Genomic DNA, 19318 nt, shown 5'->3' with positions numbered 1-19318 from the left:
TGCAATGCAACAATGCTGAGAGAACAGCAGGGAGAGATAACACTGCTCAGAGCAGGATGGGCTTTGATTAAAAACAGACCAGCTCAGGTTCTTGTTCACTCCGGCTTCTTTCAAGCCGGAAATGCTTAAAAAGCCATTAACAACTCTCCGCTCCCCAGCCCCCTTCTTACGCAGAGCAAGAGTGTCAGAGAAGTGAGAGCAAACAGTGGAATTGGTGCCCTCCACTGCTGTGCGCTCCCCCTGCACTCCATCGGGGAGAGTGGGATTTCACTGCCATATCCAAAATGAAAAGCTGAAGCTCTTGCTTGTGTGACAGGGAAGTGTCTGCCTCAGTAATAAGGTAATGACAGGGACAGCCTGCAGAGCCACGGTGCAAATCAAGCCTCCAGCTCTTTTACCATTCAAAGTGTCTGGTTTCATGCCTTCCTCCTCCTTGTCCCTTGAATATGGAATGATGCCACCATGCTTTCCAATCCAACCACCATATCCCGATTTGGACCTACCAGACCAGGTCAAACTTGTGAGCTTTGCTTTCCATTAGTGGTGACAATGGTGGAAGCTGTGGTGTAACTACAGCTCAGTCACTGTTACCAACCTGCTGTAATGTTGGCAAACACAGGAGCCCTGTGAACACTGCAGCTTCTGCTGCCAGTACAGCTGCAGCAATGGTGTTATGGGGTGGAGTCTGCCTAGACAGGTAAGGGTTGGCAGGCTCCTAACCAGGAATAGTGGAAAAAGCTTCAGATCTTATGTGACTGGATAGACGCTCAAACAGCAATGTTGCAAGCTTGTACACAGATAAAGTACATGGGGCTGGCTCAGCATGGGCTTCCAAAGATCTTTTGATCTTTGCAGTGGAAGGATATGCCCAGTCACAGGCATATCTGCCAGTCTGTCAGCACATCTGTCAAGCCTGGACAATGCCAAGCTCTCTAAGCTTGACCACTGTCTCCCTTAACATGGTCCTGTCCCTTACCTGAAGTGTTAGCTTCTCCAATTTCATTTCTAAACATTTATTCTCCTCTTCCAGCTTGCCTCGCTCAGCTTCCAACTCTTCGATCTTCAGCCTGTAAAGAGGGAGGGGGAAAAAATAAGAAGACATTGCAACCCCCAGTGTGCTATGTCCTGCCACTACAAAAAGCACAATGAGGATGGATCAATGAACCAAGTCATACACCATTTACAAAATAGTCTTCCTGTTGTGAACACCACACTCATTGAGTGCACAAAGCCATGCTATTGCACCATTAACAATGCAGTGTTAAGACATAAATAGTTGGGAAATTCAACACTTACAGCTCCTATGGCAACTGAATGACCTTGGCCATGTCACATACATGTACAAACTCCTATTGTTCTTTGCTTTTGTACAACTTTTCCATTTATATTTTTAGAAATATATTATGACATGGACAGCGTGCAGCACAATAGACAGCAACCTTGTGCTTTGCATTTCTTGCACTTACCACACAACAAATATGGACTCGCGTGAGGTTTTGGATCTAGCTTTCTAGGCATTTTTGGTTTTTATGAGATTTTTTTTTTTTTTTTTTTTAGAGAGAGAGAAAATAGTTAATTATTCTATTTAATAATATTTATTCACATCAGTGCAAATTAGATTTTGATTATCAATGTACCTATCAGGTATGTTTCTCAGCTGGAAAAAAAGTGAATGATCTTTCCATGTCCACTACACAGAAACCATTAACAGCTTAAGTGCTTAATTCTGCCACAAAAGGCCGTGACATGGCAGAATCTTCATATGCACGTCACCCTAAAGTCAGGCCTTCTGCCACATCTATAAAGGAAAAATTCCTGCAAAACTTCTCCAGAGAATCTGGCAGTTTTTAACCATCTTTACTTCAAATAAGTGTGTTGCACAACCATAGGTTTTCAGTTGTTTTAGTTGGTGTTCAAAGTATTTGTCCGGGTGCCCCCTGCTGGTCATTCTCAGAAAGTATAGCAGTCTTGAGAGTCGTTTTCAGCCGTAGGAATAGTTACGAACTGCGGACGACTGGCTACTGAAATTGTCCAAGCAGATACGGAGAGCATTTGATCATTTCAGAAAGACGCATATAAAGAGTGCAGATATTAAGAGGCAGAGGTGGGCTATTGAGGAAGCACAAGAAAGAGGAGGGTGGGAAACCTGGAAACTCAAAATGCATTTTGTGCTTTTAACTGAGAGTTCCGAATGGTTTGCAAAACATGCCAGGGGAACAGAGACCTTTTCTTCTAAGGAAATATAAAATAAGGAAACAGAAAACAGCAGCTACTAAAAGGTCAGGATCAGAAGCACAGGATTCCCAGACATCCCCCAAGCTCAGCATAGTGTATTTTGGCTCAAGTCTTCTCTGAAATCTACCTTTACCACCCATCCTCTCCAAGCAGGTGGTGTTTCTGCCTAGAGGACCTTGCCCTCTGCATTGTGTTTTTCAGCTGAGCCCTTCTGCTGCCTTCTACCATGGAGGAACCTCGGGAAAGAGCAGGCTTTCAGAATGGATCAAGCTGTAACTGGATTAGTTTTAAGCCATTATGTTTATGTAGTTCTCATTCTGTATTTTTAAGATTTAATAACTTGTTCCTACCCTTAATTTCTTGCCTGGAGAGGGCTGGTACTTGATATAATTGTGCTGTTTTGTCAGGGTAGAGAATGTGTGTTCAGAATATCTATGTTGCAGCCGGTGACGTTTTGCAGCACAGTCCGAGCGTTGCTCTCAGCCCTGGTCCTCGAGTGAGATTTCCTAGCTGTTCTCTTATGAAAGTTCAGCTACTTGAATTTTTCAGTCGTTTAATTTTCACTCTGCCTCCTTCTGCAGAGAGAGCTGTGCTCTTGGGTATCACAGCACCCAACAGTACCTGCTCCAATGCAACGGGGAGCCAAGGTGCAACCTCATTCCCACCCTCGGTTGGTACCACTCCTTCCTAACTGGGGAACTGTTTCCCCCCAGTGCTAGCTGGGGCCATCATTGCGCTCTCAGTGCCAGAGGGATTTCTAGAGACTCACTAATGCTTTAGCTATTTACAGAACACTCTTCTCCTGGCCTGTTTTTCACACAGTAAAGTGCCCTGGATCTCTGCTGTGGGGATGTTAAGACCCATTAACAAACTCTCTAGGTCTTCCCCAAACAGTCCATGAGAGCACTTCCCAGTGGCAGAGAGAGAGGCAGGGGAGAGCTTATCTATGCACAAGCACAGCAAAGCAATTGTGGTTAGTAGTTAAGTTACAACAAGCAAATGATGAGATGGTACTTGGCCGGCACTGGATTTTCCCAGTAAGCTCAGTTACTGGGCCAAGACGGTGATGTATTTAGATTTCCCAATATGCATAAGGACAATGGTAGTCTGCAGGCAACCTCGTGTCCCACCTGACCAGATGCCAACAATAAGATATAATGGTACCCATTTTACACCCAAGTCTGAACTCTCAATGTTTTATGTAGCAATTACGCCTCCTTTGTGGATAGTCCCTATAGGTGCTTTAAAGTAGAGAGAACAGTTCAAGGCAGAATCATATGATGAACAAGAGAAAGTAAATGAGAGAGGGGCCAGGGCAAAGTACAGTCACCTGTCAATTCAATGTCTAGCTTAGAATGAAGACTGGCGTCTGCTTTAAAAGCAGTTTTCCATGCAAGAAAGAAGAAATATCAGTTGCTCTGTAAAATACTGATGCTATAAAACACTGAGCTTTACTGTCGCAGGAAAAATCACTGGGATTCACTTCTGAAAATCTACCAATTCGCTCTTTGAAGAGAGGTTTGAAAACATGAAAACATTTAAACTCTTGACAAGATTGCTTCAAATCTCTAAAAGGATTTTCCTGCAGCACATACAGCAGAATTAAATAACCTAGAAAAGGAGGCAGTACAATCACAGCGCTGTTTCAAGCCACCTTCCCAGGCCTTGGGGAGACATTTGGTTAGCCCAAGATCACAGAGGACTTGTACCTGCTCTGACCTGTGTATCTGTTGCCAATAGGCTGTCCTCACAAGGGTCTCCAGTGCTGTCTAGCTGGGAGCATCGAGGTGCTGCTCACCCAGAGAAAGCACACGTGTAAGGCCCAACGTAGAAGGGACCAAAATAAGGGGAAAAAACCCTACATGCCCAAGAAAAACATTTGCCCTTCTAAGCAAATATAATTTGCCCAATAAATACTCAGTAACATCATCACCAGAGCATCTACGGAAAATGTTAAGAAGGACAGCTAGATAACTCTTCCCTTTAGAAATTCTCTGAGTCCAGTTCATTCCAGGAGAATTAAAAGGTGGCCCTATTCTTCTCCCCCATTGTCCTTATTCACACTTCTAAAACACTGGCAAATACTGTGGGTACCATTGCTTAGGGCATCTCTCACAGCATGCCCCATCTGTGAAGAGCGCCCTGCCATGTGGAGAAGCTATCACAGAAGAGGAAACTATCGAATGGAGCAGAAAAATGTATGTGTTGGGAAGCCACTATTAAAGGATCCAGATGGCAAGGAGACGGTGTTAGGAGTGGAGCAGAGAGATTTCCAGCAACTGTGACTAATAGGCATTGGCAAGGACATGAATTCCTTTTGAATTACTGTAACTGTACCCAGTTGCTAAATCCATAGAAAACATTTAGGATTTACTGGAGTTGCTGTTTGACAGCAGAAAGAAAAAGTTCAGATTTGTTCCAGCTGAAAAGGTCCTTCAGCTGTTCCCAACTTAAGTCTTTAGTGAAGTTTTTTTAATGCATTATTTTTATTTATTTGTGGTTATAAAATGGCATCCTTTGCACATTTATTAACAGCTCAGTAAAACATGCTATTGTCTAAACTCTGTCCACTTTGTCCTACGCCACAGTCAGCAAACCAAACTGTTTGACCATTACCTCTATTAGGAGACCAGCACACCACAGCAAATATAATTTACAGGAGCATGTGGGGGAGGGAGAGATGGGAGGAATGGCAGTATTAATATTGGCTTTAATTGCCTCCTCAGAAATGATGCTGGGAAAAATTTCACATTTAAAGTTATAAAAGGTCTGACGGAAGAGCACATTGTTCTTGAAAGGAGAAGGAGAAAAACTGATAAAGTCTTTCACAAGCTTCTCACTTGAAAATTTACTTTCCATACTAAAGAAAAATGAGACAAAAGATTAAAAAAAAAGAAGCCTGCACTCACTTACAGACCATGAATACAGATTCAGAGGATTAATGTGGATTTCTTTGTCCTTTGTGTCTATCCTGCATTTGTTTTCAGAAGTTAGCTTTTAACCGGGAGGTTTATATGGAAACGCCTGGAGGCGCAGTCTTTTCCTGCTTTTCAGGTTTCTCTCACCATTTTCTGCTACTTTCTTTCCATTTCTCAGGTACCAAAAAAGCCGCTAACCGGAGGGGTTGGGCTCAGTGCAGAAAAGCAAGCTATCGCGGTGTAGATTAATGATGTGTTACAGTCCGTAAAAACCTTCCCCTCACCAGATGTGGGATTTCCACTTTGGAGAGCTCGTATTCTTCCATCTTTTTTTCTGCCACAGTGCATTTGTGACAATGTTTTGTTTAAGGGAAGGAATACATGTAGAGTGCGTGCTCCTTGCTCCTGTGACTCCTCTGGCAGTAGGCAAGAGTGCCTTCCCTGAGTGGAGAGACACCACCTACAAGGAGCATCCAAGTGAACTGGCAGTTCAGAGGCCCAGGAGAGTTCCTCTAATGCCCTACCAGAGAGAAGGGAGGGAGGAAGGGCAAACCAACCAATGTCTCACCCCTACCCATCCCTTCCCCACATAATCCTTCCTATCTTCACTTATCACATTTGACCGACTTCATCTTTGCTGCAGGGAGAAGATTTAAAGCTTGAGCAGGCAGGGAGCATGCACTGCTAGGGACCACCACAGCTCATGCCCTGTTCCACAGCTTCCATTGTGCTTTCAGTGCATTGCTTCTCACTAGAAATGGCTCAGAAAAGTGACCACTTCTAGGACACTGAAAGCTGGATTTTGTGACCAGGAAGAAGCAGAGCTGTAGGATTAACAGCCACAGGTGCCACTTGAAAACAGATTGAAGGTATTTGTAGTCTAAGAGGAGAAAAGTTCAGGGGCTACCTCTGTACAGCATGCACTGGGCAGCTCTATAACAGAATCACTATTATGGATTTGAGACCTCTGCCCCCGGGCAGGAAAAGATGGACACTGGGACAGAAGAGATCCATTCCCACTGTCAGGAATCTGCCACCAATATAATGACATCCTGTAATATGTAGAAATCCAGCTGTTTTTCTTCTCCTGCCGTCCTTGAAGCTGCTCAGCTAATAGATGGCAAATGCTGCTCAATGAAGATAAACACTGAATAATGAGTCTTGGAGGTGAAAATAAAGAGACTGGAACTTCTCCTAAATGGAAAGGGTGCTGCAGCCCATACTAACCAGGAGAGAGAGGGAGACTGGGGAGTTACTGTAGAAATGTTATGAAAGCCTCCAGCTCTCAGAAGACAGCAAACATGATGCTGGTTTTACTGATAGAGAAGCATATTAACAACCAGAAGGAAGGCTCAAATTGATTGCTGCCAATGAGATGCTGTACACCCCTGCAGCACTACAGACATCTTGCCTCAGAATGGTCCAGCCTGCCTGAGAGACGTTGGAAATGAAATCAGATCTTCAACACTAAACACAAATAAGAACATAGGGAGAAGGAAAGAAAACTGCATGACTTCCAGGTCCACCTTCTTCAAAACGGGATGTGGGAGATGCTGGGCCTTCAAAACTCTGCTGTAAAGATTGGCAAAAACTGCCTCTCAAGGAGTCCGTCCCCAAGATTAGGTTTATGGCTTTAGGTTACATTGGAATAGCTTAGCTGAACATTTGTGGTTTTCAAATATCTTCCAATCAAATACTGAGCTGCACTTGCAAAGCTATAAAACAAGCTGCAGGGGGAAAAAAAAAAAAAAAGGTTCAGCAAATTCAGAAGACATAGGTCAGTAATTTGTGCCTGCTGCAACCTCCTGCTCTCAGGCCTGAGAGGCAGCAATACTTCTAACGGTGATGGAACTGAAAATATAAAAGAATTAAGAGGAGGGAAAATCATCCAGCCAAAGCTCTGCATCATCTCAGTAATGAACAGGCAGGTTGTCAAGATCTAACTGATTTTGCTCAGTTTGAATAAAAGGAACCTTATTAAAACACTCTGGACATAGATTAACTTTTCTGTGCTCCGTATTTATTATGTCACCTGCCTTGGAACAGGAGCTGTAAATGCTTTAATAAATAGGCTGAAAGGCTGTCTAGTTTGACTGTAGCTTTTGTAAATGCTTATGTATTCTCTGCTGAAATGTTGTTTTGTAACTTCTCTCTCATTGAATCACAACATGTATCCCTCTGCCATCTGCAACAGCACACTCAGGGAACTATTCTTCTTTCTCCAGTGCTGGAAGCACATCAGTATCACAAAAGGCTGATTCTGAGCCCCTCTACAAGGATGCCAACAGGTCTTGCATCTAAAGTCCAGATCTGGTAAAAACCAAACGCAAACAGCAATGCTGGTCCACAGGGAAGCGAGTAAATAGGAGGAATGCGTGATGAAGGAGCCACTGCAGTATGAATTAACAGAGTGCAAGAGACTTGGACAGATTCCAAAAACAGCGTGGAGGGACCCAAGGGGGGAAAGGGCTAGAAAGAGGCAAGACAGAGAGAAGATCAGAGGACTCAAAATTTTTTGTGGCTTCAGGGACTTAGGTTTGTAAGGGCTTTTTTTTTGTTGTTGAGGGAGGAGGAGCAGGCAAGGTGAAATGCTCATAGATTGGAGTCGGTTGGTAAAGAAGGATTATTTTCTGGAAATACACTACAAGGAGAAGTGTGTTATGATAAATGCTAATGTGTTGTCATTTAAATGGCAAGCTCCTCAGCACAGGGACAGGTTTCATGGTTGTGTATAGCTCTCAGTAGAGCAGGGTCTCGAGCCCATGGATGGTTCCTTCCCCCGCTCGCTCCCCAAATGTTTACCAAATGGAAACAACTCCCTGCACATAGCTCACCTGAGCATGTTCACTTCCTCCTGCGTGACGAAGAGGCTTTGATCCGCTGTGCAAGTTTGAGACTTCAGGAACTTCAGCTCTGCCTCCAGCTGCAGAACAGGAGAGGACGTTAGTTCACACAACAAATTAAGAGATATTATGGACCGTTGTAAATACTGAAAGGAGGGAGGAGAGTTTTAAGTGCTATACCATATCTAAACATCTGATTCCTTAAACTTTGGGGACTTTAAAACATGCAATATTTGTGCAGCTGCAGTGCCCAGGTGCATTGTGGTTTTGTTCACCTTCCTCTGACACATCATAGATCACAGTAACTCTATGAGACAGGATTCTGGACTCAATGCCCCATCGTTATATCACTACAATGGAAACTATGCTCCTATATCCAACTCTATTGCGGTGCAAGTCTCTTTAGTCTTGTGGCTCTTCTACCTGAAGGCGACAAAATTGGAAACTGGAACCGTTTCAATGTACCATGGCAAGTACAATTTCATGCGTCAAGTGCCAGCTCCACAGCTAACACTCTTCTCTCTCCCTATGCCTCCATTTAGCTTCCCTGGCATTTGGTCCAAGGCAGCGAAGGGATTATTTTATTCAACATTCACTACTCCTCTTCTAGGCATGTTCCTTATGACTCTCCACAAATCATCTAAGGCAGAGAACCCCTTATATGAACCTAAAGCTTGCTTAGCTCCTGAGGTTCAGAGCTGGAATTTAAACCTCATTTAACACCAATTCCTCCCCAAGGAAATGAACCCCAGCTAAGATGATGTCGGTGCCTTGTCCAGACCAACTCGGAAGCTCCTTCATGGCATAGCCATTGGAAAGCGGATGCTTTCCAACAATTTCACATGCACAGGCCTCTTGTAACTTAAATTGTTCAGGTGAGACGGGGCCAGTAGATTAAGAATTAAGGAAGCATTTTACCTCAAGCTTCTCAACCAAGAAGATCCACAATCTCACATGTGAATACTTCTTATCCAGGCCCTGTCATTTTCTAGTTGGGGACATAAGGAAAGGAACGGAGAAATCTCTTCAGTCTCTTTGACCACTGGAATCTGTATTCTCCACCCAGCTGCTAAGACACCATGGGCAGGGGAAGGGGAAATGGCAGCACTCACTCCCCAAAAAGCCTCCAAACTTGTAAGCAGAGAAAGACTGTACAGAGCGCATGCAACAGCTGTATTACTACCTCACAGTGTGAACTTCTCTGGTTTTTCCTTCATCTGTCATGTGCGTCCTGACTGCTAACCCTGCTCATAAATCTATAGCCAGATGTTGTGATTTTCACTTATAAGGAAAACAATAAACAACACAACCTTCATTACAGACGAAACCGTATGAACACAGAGGACTCGGCATCAGGTAGATTAATGCATTAACACAGGTTCCTTCAGCTGTACTGATTAGGCCTGTAGAGCATCACAATTCTGCACTGACGGACAGGGCTCGAATGCAGGAAGCTGGTACCAAGTTACAACCGGAGAAAGGAACATGAGTAAGAAGGCAAGAACGAACGGACAACTGCCGAGCTGCACCTAGTAATAACACTTAGCCGGGAATCAAGTTTCAATCTATATACTTTTGCCCACCTGGGTGCCCCATGAAATGCTTCAGGATCATGGAGCCAGGTACAGGCAGATGCAGCAGCAGGGAACGGTCAGATTTTTCCTGTATTTTTAGGGAGAAAGAGTGAGGCAAGATGTTCTAGACACCATCTTCTTTGGAACCCCGATGCATGTTTTTGCTCCCATTTCCTGCCAAACCCCTTTCAAGAAGAGAGAGAAGAAAAAAAAGCAAAAGCTCACCTGCACCACCGTGCTGTAAAAATGTTAATGCATATTAGCTAGCTGATAAGATTATCACAGCAAGAAATGTTTTCCTCAATTTTCTGATTACCAAGCTTATCTCTCCCCACTCAGCCCATCGCAGATGGCTGGGATAAAGCAAGTGCTCTAGATAATTCCAGGGATGCGAATCAAGGTACCAGCACTGGCAGCAGACTTCAATTCCAACCTACTTCTAGCAGGAAAACATTCATTATACACCCTGCTTCCCATCTCCGCTCAAGGCTGGGATGAGGTTTGTTATTACAGTTCTGCACTGCTTTCCAGGCTGCATGTGGACAGCATTTGAAGATGGAAGGGCTGGTAAATGTGTTATTTATCATAAGCTAAGCGGCCTCAGCCTTGAGTCCAACTGCCACCTGCTTACTGACATGAGCCGATAAATCACTGCTGGCTCCTCTGAAGAAGACGGGGGGTTAGTAATCTGCTGCTGTGGCTTGGGGTTGTGTGCGGTCACTGCGTGGACAAGCAAAAAGTTTGAGTGTGTAATGGAACAAGGCAACAGGTGTGCACCTGCTCACACGAGTGTGCTGCAATGGAAAGCATCAGCGCAGGTCCTTTATGTGGCATGTTGGTGATGACAGGTTAGACTCAGGAATTCCTGATAACTGCGTACCAATTACCTCGCGAGCGGCTCCGTTAGAAACCGAGTGAGATTCTGTATTGCATGTGTTCAAACAAGTCACGGGAGGTGAGGAGGAGCACATGGGCAGGGAGGCATAAGGGGGCTTTAGACATCATCTTTATGCCCTCCCGATTTTAACCTGCTCCAGGGCTGAGGCAACCCAAGGCTAAATGTGGCTGCTGAGAATGGGGGCAGGTGGGACTGCATTAATATTGATGCAATAAATCAGAGTAAGAGGTGTATGCAGACATGGCCATGTTAATAGATAAAAAGGATTCAGGGTTTTGAGTGCATAGACCTCTATCTATTCAGTCTCAAGGCAAAAATCATCACTATAAAAATCTGTTAAACCTTTTATCGAAAGGAAAAAAAACCCAAACAGTGGATCATTTGAACAGCACGGTGTTCAGCAAGGCTTTCACTCTAACAACAGTGCTTACGCCTCAACTCCTTTAGCTATAGAGAGCTTCTTTAAGGAACACCGCCTTCTCCTGCATTTGACAACCTTTTAGAGGGTGTTAATTGTCCTTTCCCAGGAAAAAGAAATAGCTGATTGCAACGGGCTGGAGCTGTTGCTCTTGTTGGAGGCTGATCCTGCTTCCTTGAAGGTAAAACAGGACAAACACTCACAAAAATAGAGAGAAAAGGACAGCAAAGACAGAAAATCATATTCCGGGTGCTGACTGGTACAAGCAATCTCATCCTGCTAGAGAAAAGAGAGAGCCACAGACAGCACTTGGCCCTACTAGCAACTCCAAGACCAGCAAGCTTCTGCAAGCATCAGGTTGTTTAAGGCATGCCTTTAGCCATCTCTGGAGTCACAGGTTTGCAAGAAGCATGGCAAGAGATGTGGTCCTAGCTTGCTAAGTCAGAAAAGGGGAGAAAAAAGGAAAAGAGGACATGTGGGAGGGGATGACAACAGAGATGAAAGTCTCATGTTGCAGGTGGCTATCAGGACCCGGCATCCCTGGGGAGGTCATGTTGTACCTCTCATTTGAGGACCTCTCTGGCTCAGCTTGGTCTCGATACCTCCTACGATTGGGGTGAAGGACTAATGGTCATGGTGAATTGCAGACCCCCGCCTGGGAAAAGGTCACTAGTTCCAGCCCTTGCGTCCTCTGGCTGTCAGCATCAAATTATGGATCCCAAAAGAGTGATGGATAGAATAGCCCATCCTCATGTTATTCTGTCCACCAATTAGGCCTAATTTCCAGCACATCAATTTTGGTCAATTAATTTCCAGTCAACTTGTTTACAAGACTTGACCTTAACACAGTCCTTGGGTGGTTTCAGTAGGCGTCTTTGGGCTAATTCAGATTTTCTGCCTAACTTTTGCTGACCTTTAGAAACACTTTCACATAACTGACTGAGCTAGACTTTGTTGCCTTGGACAACTCACACCTTCACCTTCTACACAATAGGGCATCTTAACTTAAAGCAAATGTAGGCAACAGGACTGTCCAGAATCCTTCTCTGTGCTGTCTACTCCCTCCCGTCATCTCTTCCTTAACCCAGGCCTAGCTCATACACCAGCTTATCAGGAGATGGTCTGAGGCAGGCTTATTCAGTTCCTGCACCAAGGAAATTCCGTTCTGGACAGATCTCGGGTTGTTAAGGCCCATTGAAGTTGTTCTGGTTATTTTAGCCGTCAAAAAGAGGTCCAATGCAAAAATCAGCATTTTGCTTTATTACTGATGCACAACACTATGTGCAGTGCATTTTATCTCCTCTCCTGATCCTGAGAAATGCTCAAGGAATGTGACTCCTATATGAACTTCGAGCTCAAACTCCTCAGGATCAGTCCCTTCATAATACTCTTGTCTCCACTGACTGGAATATATTACTGGTTTCTAAAGGAGCTGGGCTATTTTTTTTAGGTTAGCCAAGGCTTTTCTGACACTAGAAAAGGCAGAATGACAAGTAATGTCAGAGACCATTACTGGAGAGAAAAAATAAACCAGTGTGTAAACACTCCGACCATTGGCACAGCGACGCCTTTCCAGCCCTTCCCTCAAACCACTTCCATTATATCCAGCCCCTTTTCATTTTCTTGACTTCTAGTAAACTTTAGAGCTAGTGACTAGATGTAATCAGTGTACATCTTACATTTTTTTTTAAAAATCTCTTGTTATCATTAAGGATGAAAGGGCCACAGTGTGTGTGTGCGCACATGTGTGTGTGCGCGTGCTCAACCTCAAAACAGTGAACTGGAATGATGCTTTAAAATAAATAAATAAATAAATAAATAAATACAACCCCCATGAGTCAATCTTTATCATTAACAGAGTAGAGGAGAAGCTTTAAAATTACTATACAGTTTAGAATTAAATAGACTGGCTTCCTCTCTCCCACCTCCATTTTAAAACCTGCCTGGACAGGATTTCCAGATGGCTGTACCCCGGCAAGTGTTAATGGCATTACCAACACTTATAGCAAACTAAGGAATGCATTTATTTCGGTTTCCCTGTTCTACATGCAGGACCAAAACAACCCCTACCGGGCAGGGGAAACACACAACTATGGATGCAGTTCCAGACAGTGAATCAAAGCAGATCCTGCATCTGAGATGCTTGGATTCCAAGATGCACATGCGGCATTTTGTCCATTTTAGCCCCAGAACCCTCCTCTCCCAATATAGTGCCTTGGTAATGACTTGCAACCTGATTCCGAGTGACACTGGGTACCCAACAGCTCCGGCTACCTCCACTGGAAGAGTGGCTGCCCATAAACAGTTAAAATATTCAAAAACACCTAAGTGACTTTGAAGCCCACATCCCAGTTTCAAAACTCTCAAGGGGCCTGGGCTCCTAAGTCATTAAACTGGATTTAAGGTGCTTTTTAAGCCACCTGTTAAAGTCAGGGCACTTATTAATACACGGAAACAAGAATTAGGTACCAAATTCTGGGAGCACAGGTTTCAAAGCACTGCTGCAGATTTGTTATTTTATGTCAAAAGTATTTCAGCTTGCTGCTCAAAATCAGCATTTGTTTGCCTGCTGGAAAAAAGGGTCAGGTTTACTTGCCCTCTTTGTAAACACAGATTCAGACAAGAGCGCATCCTAGAGAAAGGGAGTGACTATTCAAACCACCGGCGTGCTGCAAATGAATGAATTACAGTGAGGGGCTGATCCAGCAGCCTTATACTGATGAAGCCTGTCTGCACGTCATTCAGCATGCAGAGAACTGTAAAAAAGGGGGAAGTGATGAATCCATTCTAAAAGTCCAAAGGTTTACTTAACAATGGGCTGATGCAACATCCTTTGAAAGACCTTCTTCAGCCAAAAGAGCCTGATTTTAAAAGGCAGAAATAAATAAGAGAATCATATGGAGTCAGCACAGAAAGGTGAATTGAGAGGTTGCGTTCGACTGCAAGTCTCAACACCATTCGGGAAGCTATTTAAATTCATAAATATTTAAGCGTATGGAAACCAAGCAGGTTTGGAAGGGAGAAGCATGAATGCCTGAAGACTAGAACCAAGAAAAGGGGACCCTTAATATGACCTGTACACCCAAGTTTGGAAACAGAGCGTGTCATCCTCCAGCAGATACTCGAGATGCCAATTCTTTTTGTAGCATTAGCTGAACCCTCTTACAATAGTGGGGGGCAAACTTTTTAACTAAAATGCCACAAATTAGCCCGGTGCCCTCCCCAAGTACCACTCTAATCCCCTTCCCTATCTGATCTGCCGCTCTGCTCCCTGCCCAATCTCCTGCTCTGCTTTCTGTTTTCTGCCATATTTGCTGCTGTGCTTTCTGTCCCCTCCCTAATCTGCCATGTCACACACACAGGCTACCTGTGGCACAAGTGCTGCAGGCTGGCTGCTCTTGTTCTGTGAAGACAGTAGCAAATATTTTGTATTATTGGATTTACCTCCCTTGCTGCAGTGTTTGGTGGCCTCATCTCCCATATTTCCTGATGCCCAACCAAAGGTCCCAGATAACTTGGTGCACATCAATGACTTTCATCCGGGCACATGGCAATACTAATGGAGAAATAAACTCCAGAGTCCCTTTCTGATCAATCACTCCATGCAAAGAAAACATGAACATCTGCCTAAGCCACAGGTGGACAAAATGTGGCCTGCGGGCCCCTTGAAATTTAGAAAATTAATATTTATCTGCCCCTGTCTGCCTGTTGTGTGGCCCTTGACAGCTTGCCAAAACTCAGTAAGTGGCCCTCTGCCCAAAATAATTGCCCACGCCTGGCCTAAGCCATGACCTGTCAATGTGACAGGGGAGTACAAGAGCTGTCCTGAACTGTCAAAGGAGGACATCCCGGGGAAGAGTCAAGCAGCACCAGATTTCTCAATGGCCAAGTCACGTGTTGATTATCTTTGACCCCACGGCTCGACAGAACCAGAACAGTCCTGGCTACACGACCTGCCGTTGAGAAATGGACTAAGCAGCACAGGATTAGTTACTGCTTATTCTTAGGGAAAGCTAATCCATGATGCTATTGTTGAGAAAAGGGAAGAGAAAAGAGAATTGGATACCCAATAACAGTACTTTAGAACTACCTATTTCACACTCCAATGAAACAAAAGCCATAGAAAGTGTTTTTAAAAAGCCACAGTGGCTAAATGGATCAGCCTTACCCATAATCCCACAGTCTGTATGAGTTAATTGGTCTGTAACAAAGTTCTTTTATTGGTGAGAAGGGAGAGGGGAGAAACACTCTCCCTACAAATAAGTTCCTTAAAAAAAAAAAAAAAGCCTACGGGTGTATATATTATTGTACGGGTGTATATATTATTGTATGGATACAACAGAGGAACGGACATGTGCTGACTTGGGCTTCTTTTCCAATACAGTCTGGATTGTGTTTTTTTTCTTCCTGTTGCTGTTAAAGAGAGCAATTTTTCAAGTTTATACTGAATGTCACTCTATTTCATTTCCAAATATAATCTCCTGGAGAGAAGGCTCGCTTGCTCTATTTCCAATCTCTAAAGTTAATACACAAATTTATATTCCTTTCTCTGACTCGCTCTCCTAAATTAAGAGGTGTAATTACTAGGAGCGCTTGCTACAAACGAATCAAGTGCCATGGGAGAAGGAGCTGTCACCACCGGACATCTGCAGCAGCCGCTCTCCCTTCTCTGCTGTCCCCCCGGAGGATCCTGCCTCTGAGGCACTTTCCATCTTCCCCATTAGCAGGACTTGCTCACATGCAGGAACAGGAGGCGACCCCTCTCCTCCTGCCAGGACAGTCATAAAAAAAATAAATTACAAAATTACTTTGACCTGCCAGGGAGCCACTACTGATAGCAAACGTCACTCCTTCCAGACGCACTTTGCCTCGGGTTCCAGCTTTGCTGGACTATCAGGCAGCATCAGGTTTTGTAACTGAGAGCAATGAAATGCAGTTGGGATCTACAAAGTTGGTCCCAACCTTGCTCTTCTCATTCCCCGCTCCTCCTGTCACCAGAACCCTCTCAAAAAGGAAGATTGATTATTATAATCAGACTTAGCAGTGATACCAGCATTTGCATTTTCAAAGCACGGCACAGTCATTAACTAATTCATCTAATTCAAGAGAGCCCTAATGAGCTTTCACCCATCTCCCCTTCTTTGCTCCAGAGATGCAAAGCAGTCCATGGTTTTTCGTTACATGACTCATTTCATGCTCTGTAGTCGCAGACATTCCTGGTGAAGTTGCAAACAAATTGAGAGGGCCAAATTTAACCCTGGTGCAAAGAGACGCAACTGCAGTGGTAAGAATTTGGTGCGGACGGGTATGCAGACACACACGTTACACAAAACTAATTACCTAGAGGTCTCAATGTCTCAGCACAACACAACAGGGCACTAGAATCAAGAGTCTGAAGTTGCACAGAAAGCAGCTGATTCTCATGAACCGAAGGGAGGATGAGTGGGTCACCAGCCCTGGACACCAGCTAAGCGAGGAAGGAGGGGGAGCAAGAAACCGGATGCAAAAATAACGGCTGTTGCCACTGGTCCAGTCACTGCCGCTGCCAGCGTCCAGAGTACGAACTGTCCAGTTATGCTTCTAAATCTGGCTATATCTAAACGTGTCAATTTAGACAAAATGATCTGCGTGAGTACAGGAATCCCTTTGGTTTCTTCTAAGATGTTCAAATACCTTATTCAGGACAAAAATAGGTTATGCAATAGGCTGCAATGAAAGGTTTCAACCTAGTAAGCTTTACTTACTGAAGCACTGGTCCAGCTATGGTTTTTGTCAGCTGACGGGTTTGGTATTTTGTCTTTGTTTTCATTCCTTTCCCACATGCACTTTCTTTCATCGAAGGTCTCATTGGGATTGGTGTTAGGCATGACTGATTGGGGAAAACCATAATGGACACTTCCCAGGGAAAGAAGCTGACTTCAGAAATCAAAAGAGGCTAAATTAGGGAGAAAGCAGCATCCTGAGCAAAAGAACTAGAGGCAAATGGAAAGCAGCAAGCTGCCTTCAGCCACTGAGGACATTAGGAGAGCTGTGAGGCCTGAGAGCTTGTTGTAAAACCACGTTCTTCCCCATTTTCCTCTTCCCAGGTCTAGAGAAAGTAGTAAGCATGGATCCCCTTCCCCTTTGCTCAGCTGTGCTCCCATTTCCTTACTCTAGTTTTGTGCCCTCCCGCACCAACGGCAGGGCACGCATCAGCAGAAGGTCCTAACCTCTTCTAGCAGCTCGTTCTGAAGAGGAAGCATCCGACTTCCATGTCGGTGCCGAGTCTCTCCGCTGTCATCAGACCTGCTTCACCGCTTCCACCGGCAGACAGAAAGACTGTTCCCTTTAATTGCTACAGAAAGCTCCTCCCACCAGGGACAGCAAGCCAGCTGGTGTCCACTGAGAGGAACGATGCTCCCGAGTAATTAGACTTAAATACTTGACACCTCCTACCCATTACCCCTGGTTAGGAACAGCACAACACTGAATAACAATCTCTTCAGGGAGCGCGACAAGGCTCCTGGAGCCAGGAAGCCAGAATGCCATCGCTGCAGCCCGCAACACCAACGGAGCATCGCTTGTGCTCTCGGACAAAGCAGCAGATGGGTCCCTTTTCCAGAGTAGGGCCGAACTCTCCAAGAAACAGGTACAGCTGCTAACGCTGGGCTTCTCAGGAGCTTTCGATGCAGACCCCATGTCACAAATGAAGCTGCGGAGCTGTGCGCCAAGTTTGCTTATAATAGATTTGGCTCTCGGTTCTTGGAAATAAACTACAGGGGGATTTCTGATGCATTCAGCCAAAGTCTTAGATAGTGACCTCTGACTTCACTTCAGTGTTTCCTCTTCTTCAGGGTCCTTGCCAGTCAGTCCCCAAATAACAAGTGTTTAAAGAAAAACACTAAGTGAGGAACAAATGCATTTCCTCTGATTAAACTACAGAAAAGGGCCTTTCCCCTTTCCTACGTCCTTGTGACAAGGTACCAAGCAGAATTTGCAGATTTGCTGGAATCTGACGGCCGAGCTGTGAGCGCTTCTGCGGTGGCCTCGGACAGGGCTGTCAACTGGGACATCTCTGCTTCCTCCATCTCTAAGGACATGGGCATGATGGAGTAAGGCCTTGCTTGATTCGGCTGAGTGCTGGGCTTGCAGCCTGAAACAATCTCGTTTGGAGATGGCTCTCTCCAAATATAAATACCCTCAGAGGGTGAAGAGAGGCATGTAGGGGCAAATACTTCAACATGCTTTTAGGAAAAGCCCTTTTTTCACCTTGTATAAATGCTGCAACCACGAATGTGTCGGTGTTCTCTACTGCTGGAGGCGCTCTTCTCATTTCTGGCTCAGCTGGAGGAGGGAGAGCGAGCCGGGGACATCAGGATTTCTTGCTCAGTGTGTTTTCTGAAGTCCCAGTTACAGGAAGCAAAGGGATGGTGCAGGAAATCCAATTAGTGCCACATAAAAGAAGTTCTCTCAGCAGAGGCTTCCAATTGCCTCCAAGAAACAGTGGCAGATGCTTGAAGTCATTGCTCTTGTTCCCCAAGCCCTTCCCCAAAACAGAATGAAGAAGAGTTGATTCAGAAGCACTCCAAGTTTTCCAGCTAAATGAGCCAACAGGAGACCTTCCTGCTACAGCAAAGGAAGGGGTCGGTTCTGAATGCGCAGGGGGTAGAGAGACCCTCCCCTTCTATGGCAAAATACAAAGAATAAAGCAGGCACTGCTAAGTTGGACTTCCCTTTTATAGTGCATGTGTACGACCCCTTTCAGTCACTACTGTCACTGTCAAAAAATTTGCAGAAAGGAAAACGAACAGTGATTCACCCTTGAATACCACTGGTTTGGCATGACTGCCAGAACGCAAGTCTGGCTCCCCCAGCATTTGGGACACACTGTCCCCCCTGCCACCGTCAGTAAAGTCCTACCCCTAGTACAAAGGGGAAGAAAAAGTGCAGGATGTAAGATGACACTAGGACCGAGAACAGCATCAACAGGACAATGCCTGGCAGGAGCCCAATTTTATTCAGCCAGTCTTTAGAGGTTAATGAAGTATTCATAAATAAGTAAAAATTCTCCTGACAAGTCAGATCCTGTAATCCAACAAAGAATTGTCAGCTTCAATTAAGTGATTCAAAAAAGGGATGGGGAACCCATTCATTATTTATCAAGAGGTCACAGGAAAAGTTCTGCTATAGGATCTTCTAGTCTCAGGGGATAAATCGGGTTTTGCAGCTTCTGCTGAAGGACTCTGTTGTCCTGATGGGATAGTTCAGAGTGACCCCGACTACAACCAGTGCTACTTCCAAGCTTCTAATAGCCAAAATGACAAAGGCTGGGGGCAATCTATTCTAAGGTCACTGAGACAAAGCATAGACAAGAGGCAACGTAAATACAGGGGAATTGTCCCTTATCTTGCTCTCATTTGTTGCCTCAAAGGCTAAGATAGGCATTACGGACT

General features: G+C 44.7%; 1 protein-coding gene across 1 annotated transcript in view; it reads right to left on the bottom strand.

Annotated features, from left to right (window-relative positions):
- Positions 1–907: 907 nt before the first annotated feature.
- The window catches only part of MAD1L1 (mitotic arrest deficient 1 like 1), a 290904-nt gene continuing 272493 nt past the window's right edge, over positions 908–19318 (bottom strand). The window contains exons 14-15 of the mRNA XM_006034449.3: positions 7988–8076; positions 908–1067 (exon numbers count right to left, since the gene is read on the bottom strand). Of these exons, the coding sequence (XP_006034511.2) occupies positions 908–1067; positions 7988–8076 (249 nt within the window). The remainder of the gene's footprint in view (positions 1068–7987; positions 8077–19318) is intronic.

Source organism: Alligator sinensis, unplaced genomic scaffold (genome assembly GCF_000455745.1).
Source record: "Alligator sinensis unplaced genomic scaffold, ASM45574v1 scaffold500_1, whole genome shotgun sequence".
Classification (NCBI taxonomy): Eukaryota; Metazoa; Chordata; order Crocodylia; family Alligatoridae; genus Alligator; species Alligator sinensis.
Note: the sequence above shows the minus strand (reverse complement) of the source record. Positions and strands in the feature narration are given on the sequence as shown.